Source organism: Gekko japonicus, unplaced genomic scaffold (genome assembly GCF_001447785.1).
Source record: "Gekko japonicus isolate JY-2015 unplaced genomic scaffold, Gekko_japonicus_V1.1 scaffold1288, whole genome shotgun sequence".
NCBI lineage: Eukaryota > Metazoa > Chordata > Lepidosauria > Squamata > Gekkonidae > Gekko > Gekko japonicus.
The window spans coordinates 408,911-419,454 of NW_015163127.1; the positions used below are offsets into that span (position 1 = coordinate 408,911).

At 42.3% G+C, this 10,544-nt stretch overlaps 1 protein-coding gene across 1 annotated transcript in view; it reads right to left on the reverse strand.

The window, feature by feature from the left end:
- Positions 1-2,119: 2,119 nt before the first annotated feature.
- The window catches only part of MCMBP (minichromosome maintenance complex binding protein), a 34,003-nt gene continuing 25,578 nt past the window's right edge, over positions 2,120-10,544 (reverse strand). The window contains exons 11-16 of the mRNA XM_015406919.1: positions 9,695-9,812; positions 8,609-8,774; positions 5,209-5,342; positions 4,764-4,928; positions 2,981-3,069; positions 2,120-2,428 (exon numbers count right to left, since the gene is read on the reverse strand). Coding sequence (XP_015262405.1) covers positions 2,302-2,428; positions 2,981-3,069; positions 4,764-4,928; positions 5,209-5,342; positions 8,609-8,774; positions 9,695-9,812 — 799 coding nt within the window. The 3' untranslated portion in view covers positions 2,120-2,301. The remainder of the gene's footprint in view (positions 2,429-2,980; positions 3,070-4,763; positions 4,929-5,208; positions 5,343-8,608; positions 8,775-9,694; positions 9,813-10,544) is intronic.

The following is a 10,544-nucleotide window of genomic DNA, read 5'->3' on the forward strand; positions in this document are numbered from 1 at the left end:
CATAATGTCCCTGTATAAATCTCTATAGTGTGGCCTCATTTGGAATACTGTGTACAGTTCTGGTCACCACACCTCAAAGAAGATATTGTAGCATTGGCAAAGGTGCAGAAAAGGCAACTAAAATGGTTAAGGGGATGGAACACCTTCCCTACAAAGAAGGTTAAAGAGGTTAGGGCACGTTAGCTTGGAGAAATGATGACTGAGAGGTGACGATAGAGGTTTACAAAATTATGCATGGGATAAAGAAGTACTTTTCTCCTTTTCTCACAGTACAAGAACTCATGGGCATTCAATGAAATTAATCAGCAGCAGGCTTAGAACAGATAGGAGGAAGTACTTCTTCACCCAAAGGGTAATTAACACATGGAATTCACTGCCACAGAAAGTGTGGTGGCTCCAAGCATAGACCACTTCAAGAGGGGACTGTATAAACATATAGAACAGAAGTCCATTGGTGCCTATTGACCACAAGGTATAGATGGAACACTGTCCAGGCACTGATGCACTGCATTTTTGGTGCTTAGGGGCAACAGTGGGAGGACTTCTAGAATTCTGGCCTTGCTGGCAGATCTGACAGCACCTGGGTTTTGGACTGGATGGGCCATTGCCTGATCCAACATGGCTTCTCTTACATTCTTATGTTCAAGGCATTTCTGCTTTTTGAAAATGACAATTCATGTTTTATAGCAGTACCTTACATACATGTTGAACTACATACCTGCTGTGTTTTGTTCTGAGTAGGCAGGAAATAGACACCGAATACCATTAAGACTGGTGGACATTCTACACAAGATATGGACAGAGCCTCTGAGCTCTTTCTGTTCTTCCTGACCATATGAGACCTGGGGGAAGTTCTGCAAAATCTGAAAGCTTGCACATGATCATTTCAGTAAGAGGTACTACAATGCTTTTAGGTTGGATTTTTCTGTACAGTTACCTGAAGCATCCCCTTCTTAGGAAATAATGAGGAATTTCAGACAGACGATATACCGTAATCCGGAAGAGGAACGGTTCCCAAACGGTTTCTGGTCTGTCATTTCAGACAGAACTGTTTTAGAACTGGTTCCCTACTGGAATATATTTGTAATTTCAGACTGCACCGCTTCTGTCCCGTTTAGGAAACGGGGCTGAAGTGTTTTACCTGTCAACCGCTTCCAAGTAGTCTTCGGTTTCCTCTCCTGGTTCCGATGCGCTTTTTCCTGCTGTTTTTCGCCCACGCGGGCGATCTCCAGGTTGTTTTTTAAAAAAAGTTTGCTTTTTAGCGCTATAGCGGAAAAGCAGTATATCAACGCCATTGGAATGCATGGAGTGTTTTGTTATAGTGCTATAAAGCGAACATAAAAAAAAAAAGCCGGAGATCGCCCGCGCAGGTGAAAAACAGCGGGGGAAAAGTGGTACAGTCTGAAATGGCAAACCGCTTCAGATCCAGCTCTTTACCGGAAGGGGAAAGCCATGTGTGAAAGGGCAGCCCTATACCGGTTTACTCCATGACGGATCAAAAACGGCTTCAAAACGGGTTAAAAAGGGTAATGTGAAATTCCTCAATGAGAACTGTAGTTGCTGTAGAAGGGGAGTTCCCAGATCTCCTTAGAGGCTATGTAACTAGCCTATAATGAAGATAACACTATTTTGTTATTTTATATTTCTATTTCCACTATCTGTATTATATGGGATAATGTGTCTTCATGATATTTAGTACAGCATGTTTTAATTCAAATTAGGTTCTGTGCTAAGTTTCTGTAATAATGTATTGTAAACTTATAGAACACCAACCCACTTGCAGCTTCTCTTCACCATGAGAGATTTTAGGCTCACACAGAACAGTTACAAAAGATATTTGCAATTTAGTTGCCATCATCAGGGCTTTTGGGGAGGGAGATAACTTGAAGCCCCTTGCAGTAATTTTCTCCTGTTTTGTTTCACTGCATTTAAACTCAATCCAATTACGAAGCTATAGTAAATGATGCATATGTATGCCTGCAAAAAGCCCAGAATGGATCAGGCACAATCCAACAAAAACAATAATATTGTTTCTTTAGTCATGGAAGTAGTAGTTTTGTAGTAAAATTTAATATCAAACACTTTTCATAGTTACTAGTTCTCAGTTACAAAACAAGCCCAAAATTTTATATGTATTAACCCATTGAACACCTAAAGCGTGTTCAAGCTGAAAGAGAACAGCCATAATTTTCAGGTACAAATTATCTACAAAATCCAATATAAACAAAAGCTCCTTTAGTGCTAGCTCCACACAGATTAGGCAATGCTTGAAGTCACATAAGTACAGTAGCTAGTGTAACTTTAGAGTTCATTTCCATTGACAGACTTCTGCTGCTGCAATCTGGCTTTACGTAGTGCCTCCAATTGCTTTGCTCTTAGCCACCGCTCTCTTGACAATGTTGTCTGTCCAGCACTGAGTGAAAGGAACCTGTATGCAACAAGCATGGTTAAGAGATACTTAACACAAGAGCACAGTTAAATCTGTACTATGACACTTGTAGCTTACTGTGCAACTTGCTTACAGATGACCCTTCAAGTAGTTTAACTGACAAACAGTAGAATCCTACGTTCAGAACTAATGCATCCATTTAATTTCCAAACACCCAACATTCCAGCTTTGGCAACTTCTAGGTTTGTGGGCAATTGGAAATAATCTTCAACATTTAACAGCCAGATTTAACCTGGAGCAGGGCATTCCACAATGGTGATGGTGATGTCAAAGAAAAATCTCTATTAAAGTTTTACATTACAAATTCTCCTGGGTTGCTTCATGGAACAAGGGGGCTCAAATGGGACAGCATTTCTCAAGCATGCTTGGTCTAAACCATTAGAACTTTGCCGTTCAGTACTACATCTTGACATTGGGTACAAAATGTTAAAAAAAGAAAAATACTCAATACACTCTCTGTGGGCTATTTCAAAGACTATGAGCTCTGGGATAGGTGAAACTTCAGAAGTTAAAAGCCACGAGGCTCCTCACCTTGCTATGAGCAGAGTTCTATGGAGGTCATCAGCTGTGATACTCTCAGGGTCATTTTTACGCATTTCCACAAAGTCATCTTCTACTGCCTGTGAGAAATTGTTTTGATTAAATGCAATTAATTAAACTATACTATGTAAGTATAAGCTTTAGATCTACGTTAGAACCACACACCAAATAACATCAAAAGCAGTATTATTAGTGAGGGGATCTGTAAGCCGCTCTGAGACACCTGTGGGTCGTGAAGGGTGGGGTATAAATCCAATATACTCCTCCTCCTCAAATCAATCCCCAAAATAGGCATCTGGTGTTGAATTTTTAGCTGTTCTCTTCTAGGTGGGAATGAATACAGTGCTAACAAACCTACTGAAAGAACATAAGTTTCTATCCATAAAATGGCAGAGAGAGACCCTGAGGCCCCTTAAAAACAAGACAGCTTCCATAACAGCTAGGACGGGGCCAACAGAATGTCCCAACACATTCATAGCTGGGTTTTACTCCATTCAGCAAAAAGCCAATTTTCAGTCCAGAGCCAATCCTCCCCAAGCTTCAACCAGTTAGATTTATACGGCAACATGGCAAATGTTTCTTAATTGGTGCCATCAGAAAAATCGCCTTCTCTTCTACGGGGGCAAAAGAGGTGCATGGCTTCCTGTGCATCTGCTCTGAACAGGATTTTTATTTTACTATTATTTCAGAGACAACTTGCATGACCAACCACAGCGGTGGGCAGAAAAAAAGTTTCCAGTGCTTCCTCAGGGCAGCTGCCCTGCTCAAACCACTGGTAATCCACAGCCTCCCTACCTGGGACCTGCACAAGCTAGTCAAGTTCCAACAGAAGAAGCCCTTCAAACCTCTCCATTTAGAATCTTTTAACTCAAGATAGTTTTCCTTGTGCCCATTAACTCGGCTAGAAAAGTGTAAGAACACGGCAGCTGGGAAGGAATTGTGTATCCTTCACAAGCATGGTGGACCTCAGAACTAGCTACACTTTCAATCCAATCACAGACACACTGCTCCATAGAAACCAAAAGATACTATCTTTTGCCTCATGTCAGTTTTCCCCTGTGAAAACAAGTGGCACAAATTAGATGTGCACAAGACACTAAAGGAGTCTCTCAGCCAGGAAGCAGTCCTATGCATTTCAGATTCCCTATTTATACCCTTTCTTCCTTCCTCCATAGGAAGAAGGTACCAAATAGCACTATACAGAGATTGATAAAGGTATATTCACTGTCAAGGAGATGTAACATCTCTCACTCACTAGGGGAGCTGTCACCTCATCTGCGTTTCTCTACCAACACTCCAGGGACAAGATCGGTAGGGCCATTACCTGGACATCTGCCTCCTCTGTGAGGCTTAAAGGTGCCACTTGACTCAAAATTTGTTCGACTGCTTCAGACCAACATGGCCGTCCACCTGGCACAAATGGTTGGACACCTTTGCTTCGGTTGAAATTATTTTTGGCAGAGACACTAAGGCACCTTCTTTTCCCAGATTCCCTTCAGCAAGGACCCATGTAGGATGGTAATCAGATTTTAAGCATCCCTTACATCTTCCTCTGATGAAGAGTGAGACATAGGATGAGGCATAAACGCTCCTTTACACCAATGGAGTGGCAATCACATCCACATTTGGAGTGTTCTAAATCCAATGCACAATGAGAAAGTCTGGAATACAAACTGCCATATTCCAAACCTGTCCTATCACTCATCTTTGGGGGGGGGGGGAAATGCAGTAATCTAAACAGAGCAATTTAATCCCCAAAATCTTGCACATGTACCTTGGTAACTTCATCAGATATACTATAATCCAGCAGTCTCAGCAGGCTCAGGTAAATGCGGAACTTGTTCAGGATGGATGGCAGCACTGCTGTAAGCAGACTGTTCATATGTTCTTCCATGTTGGGGGGAATGAGCTGTGGCTGTAGGTGGACCTGACAGTCCGACTGAAGAAAGAAATTGCATAGCGTCACTTCTCAGTTCACCATTTTCAGTCCCACCTTTTTAATTTTAATGACACACAAAAATGTTAGAAAAACTATCCATTTTGTATCAGCCTTGAAAAAGTAGAGTTCTTCCAGAGTATGGTTTGTCGCTACCCTTGTTTTAGCTAACAGCTCAGTGCAGCACACAGCTAGCTGGCCTGTCTTTGGAATGGTACATTTCTCTCTTCCTTAGAAGCTAACACACATAGGTGAGGCTCGCTTCAAACAAGCACGGCCATACCGGTAGAAGCGATCTGCCCTCCGAAGTGATGAGGACATTAATGTTGCATGGGAATTCCATCTGGTGGTAACTGAAGTCATAATCCACCTTCTGCCAAGTTATCAGATGGCCGAGGGCTGTCACATTGTGCACACCTAGGAATACAACAGAACAAATCCTCTGTTTGGATGCAAAGTAAACAGACTTGAAACAAAACAGTATTTTAAACATCTGGCAGGAGCAGCTACTCTGCAGAATGTATTGGCATTTTGGCAGGAAGACAAAGCTGCTGCTTCAGCAGAAGTACTCCTGCATGATGTCAAGCCTAATCTAGGATTTGTCCCAATAAGAGTGCACACCAGTGTTCCCTCTAAGCTGAGTTAGTGTGAGCTAGCTCACCGTTTTTTAGCCTCCAGCTCACACATTTTTGTCTTAGCTCAGGAAAGATGGCTCCAGAGCAAACTAATTTTATGCAGCAGCCAAACTATCTGCTCACAACTTTAATGCCAGTCGCTCACAAAGTAGAATTTCTGCTCACAGGACTCCACAGCTTAGAGGGAACATTGGTGCACACTGGAAAGCGACATTCTAAATAAACAAAGACACATCATTTTTGTACTCTTTTCTCCACCAGCATCCTGTACAAGTATGTAACAAATGCTATGTTCTTAGTGTACTTCCATGTGGATCACCAAAAAAATAAAAAGGTGTCTTTTGCCACCTCTACAAAACTTTAATGTCACTTATGAATTCCTGGTGTTCTTATTTGTTTCTTTAACCTTTAAGTAGCAATGTACTAATTTAAATTAGAAATGTGCAGCTTTTCAAGTTCAGGAATTATTCTTTCGTCATGTTAGGAAAAGTGCCAACATTTAGTGAAAGGCTACAGTTCCAATTTCTCTGGGCTGAAGTTCTTCTTCCAAGCAAGCTCACTGTCCCTCTTCATCCATTCTTGGTGGTGGAAACTGCTGTCAAGTCACAGACAACTTAGGGTGATCCCACAGGGTTCTCAAGGCAAGGTATCTATCGAGGTGGTTGTCCATGGCCTGCCTCTGTGTAGCAACCCTAGACTTCCTTGGTGGTCTCCCCCACAAGTGCTTAGTGTGCAAGTTCTGACAAGACTGGGCTATCCTGAGCTGTCCAGGTCAGGGCTCATTCATTCTTATCCCACTTCTATTCAGCTGAAAAGAGCACTGAGGCATTTGTGCCTGTCAAAATGTGGTAGTGTTCATTTGCTAGATGATTAGGTGCTATTGCAGCAGCCTTCTCCAGCTGGAAGAGACAGCTGCACACAAAATTCAAGGACAGTGAGAGAAAGCACCTGTCAATTTTAATCTCAGTGTGTCTTTCCTTTGGTCTGAAGAATACATTGCAATACACTTCTCCATCCTGGAAAGGAACAACACAACTGCAGTGGCGAGAAGGCACCAGGCAGAACTGCTACTCTGTACTGTACCTACAAACATCTATTTAAAATGGACATACAGTACCTTAGCATTCTTTTACAATGCCCTGGAGAAAGGAAGAATGGTGTTATCAGCTAGCAATGAGGGATCTTTCATGTTCTTTCCTCTATGCTGCTCCTGTGTACCCCCTCTGCTTGAGAGTGCTGAGTAATAAGAGTAGTGGGTGGGGAGTAGAGTAGATCAGAGCTTTTGTTACACCACTTTTTCCACACTACAAGTGTGAGGACAAAAACAGTGTAGCAATGTTACTTTATGACAAGACGACAAGACCGCAAAATCCACTGGCAGAAAAGTTCAGATACCCCTGACGATCGTACGGGAGCTGCAAAAACGGTTACCACCGCAAGAACGCTCTCAATGAAGCTTCATATCAAAAGCACATCTTTATTTTTAATTTGTTAAATAACTATTTTGAACCAAGAAACATATCAGGATCAAACAGAAGTGTTATTCTCTAATTTAGTGAGTTTAACCCCCCCCCCCAATAAATATATTCAAGAAATGGATTTAAATGAAAAGCTGTCAAGTTTTCTGTTCCAAGACTGAGTTAACTAATCATGTCTACTTTACAACTCTGGCCCCCTGGGAACATTCCTTGTGATCTAAGTGGTCAGTCTACTGCTGCTCTGGTTGCACCGAGACCTTGAGCAGTTCTTCCAAGGACTGCAAAGGATGACGGTCGCTGACTTGGGGATTTCCTTTCTTATGGACTGTGGAACACAGATGTTTTACAAAAACAGAGCAATTAACAAATCTTCTTTGCTACTACTAACTGCATAATTACACATTTTGTAAAACAAGTATACTCGTTTTACAAAATGTATAAATAGAGGAAATAAGGGCAAAAAAAGTTAAGAGATTAAAAAAGGAGATAAGGACAATACCAATTGGAAGGTGAGCAAAGTGAGTTTTGTTTTCAAAAGGAATGGGACAAAAGAAACCAAAAATAAAGATGTGTCAGAGTGAGAGATCAGGTGTCTGTCCCAAGTTACAGGCTGCAGCCAGTCAGACACAAAAGTCAATTAAATCAATACACTCAGAGGCAAAGCAAGCAGGTTGTGAAGCACAGGGGTCTTGGCTGTGGGAGTGGGGTCTATACACCCTTCAGCACCTCTCCCTCAGAGGGTCCTGGCAGGTGTCACTCTAAAGAGGGCAGAGGTTGAGCACATCCAGGCTATCCACCTCCCAGCTGTCTCACTCACAGCTATAGCTGGCCAGAGAGCGCAGAAGACAATCTTACACCTGGCAGATGTCAGGGCCTCTAATGAGGGCAGCGCCAGGACTGTCCCCGCCACCACTACTCTTGTGGCCTGAAGGAGGAGTGGCCAACCTTCAGGCTCAACCACTGCCTCGGCCAGTCCAGGGCAAAGGTGCTCACCCATCAGTTGTCAGCCTCCCTGATCCCTGCTGTCAGGGCTGAAAGGCCAGGAGCAGCTGCAAACCCCCCATAGGTGTCAGCTCCTTTCTCATCCCTCATGGCTTCCAAGTGGCTCCCAAGGTATGACTGAGTGTGCTGGGGCTGCCCCCAGACACAGGTCAACAGCGAGATAACTCTGCAGCAGTAATAACCATCATCAGAGCCAATTTGGTGTAGTGCTTAAGTGCGCGGACTCTAATCTGGGAGAATTGGATTTGATTCCTCGCTCGTCCACTTGCACCTGCTGGATGACCTGAGGCAAGCCGTAGTTCTGATCAGAGCTGTTCTTGAAAAAGAGCAGTTTCTGTCAGAGCTCTCTCAGCCCCACCTACCTCACAGGGTGTCTGTTGTGGGGAGGGGAAGGGAAAGGAGTTTGTAAGCCACTCTGAGACTCCCTTGGGTAGTGAAGGGTGGGGGTATAAATCCAATCTCTTCTCTTCTTCATCATACTTCCTAAATGCAATGATTCAGTTTCTAACATATTTCTAATATAAAACCATGCATTGGCACAATGCTGGGAAAACACTCCAGTACCAACCTCGTGTGTCAAGCTGTCCTTGCTCAAGCAGAGTTTCATCTATGACAAGAGAAGTGTGGCTTGCCAGTTGTAGTACTCCACTGACTAAGCGATTAGCTGTGTAATCCTTATGAGGCTTAAGCTGTAAGCAGTTCATGTTCTCTATGGTCATTTGCAGGCGGTAGGACTGCCAAGAGAAATGAAAGTAAGCGTCTGAGTTCTCAGCCCTAGAAGTGCCCACCCTTCATGCGATCCGGGCTACCATACTTTATTAAACAAGAAATAGAGCTGCAACATGGATACGAAGCTGAAGTCCAAAAGAAAGCAAGGGCAACCAGAATCACAGTTATAATGGCAATGCAAGTGTTAATACCCCCATACATTTAGAGATTTATGTTTTATTAGTAAACATTTTAAAATAGCTTAATGACCATGTAATTCCAAGATTAAGAGGGGTTGTTTTGTCTACTGGTTTTAAAAGACTAACAGTACTATCCTATGGATCATTACTCCAGTCTAAACCCACTATATTCAATGCCTTTTGATTGGAGCAATTGTGCACAGGAGTGCACTGTAAATCCTAAAAACATTTCTGTTCTGTCGCCCACAACCACAACTCATATTCTTGTACTATATGGAATAATACTGAAGAGGACAATCTCTGTTCCAAAAAAAAAGCATTCCTCATACAGCTGCCTTCTGCCAAGAGGTGCTGTCTACCACCATGAATTAGGAGATGCAATTATTACAATTATAGTGGGCCACAGATCAAGTTAATGGAGGGCTAACAGCCCACATATGCTGTTTCCATGAGCATCTTGGGGCCTTATATTATTCATCTAAATACGCTAAATGTCCAGCAGCAGCTGGCTAAATTTTAATAAACACTGATTCACACATACAAACACCAGAGTACCATATTTTATCACAAGCCAACACGTTTCTTAAAATGTTTTTCCTTCAGAGCCAGTCTACAGACATAACCAAACGATCACAGCAATTAAAACACAGCTGCAAACTTGCACAAATGACTCATTTCCGAACACCCCTACTGTCAAGCTACTGAACAATCAGATATTCCACAAAGAATATAAATGACATTCTTACGGCAGGAACAAGTTGCTGAATAATACGGTATATGTGCTCGGTGAAGACACTATTTCTTGGACAGCCGCTTAAGTTTATTGTGAACTTTCCAAGAGGAAGGACATCTCTTCTTGCGTAACTAGATAATACACAACAGACAAGTGGAGAAGCTAAGATTGCTAGAGTGACTGTAAAGACAGTTTATGATTTCTCTCCCTCCTGTATCTTTGGCAGCCACTTAGATATCTCATATCGGGGGAAAGTTTAAAAATTGTTTCTCCATTCACAACTGTTATGAAACAGACGTCAAAATTTATACATTTATATTCTCAAAGAGGGCACAGCTTCCCATGCACACAGAAATTTTGGGGATGGGGAGAGCCTGAGGTCATAAGGGATAGATAGTGAACTCTACCAATGGTGAAGACCACGTATATACACAAGAAACTTTTGGTTTCTTGTGTTGGTTATCACATAGTGAATCATATTTGGACAGCAGCCCAAAATGCAACTAAGCACTTCCCTTTACGTTTGTGGGGGTATGGCAGAAGGCTATCACAACAACTGCCAGTCAAATTGAGGAAGAGCTTGGTTATACAAAACAGTTTCTCATATGTACTTCTGAGAATCCTAAATGTGCAATAGTAGCACTTCTCTTTACGTTTGTGGGGGTGTGGCAGAAGGCTATCACAACTGCCATTCAAATTGAGGAAGAGCTTGGTTATATAAAACAGTTTCTCATATGAACTTCTGAGAATCCTAAATGTGCAATAGTCCAATAGCTAGCAATAGATTTTGTAGTGATCTTAACCACCTCTCCAGAGCACCAAAGTTAAAAAGAAAGCCAGTAAAGTCAAAATCAGAACCCATG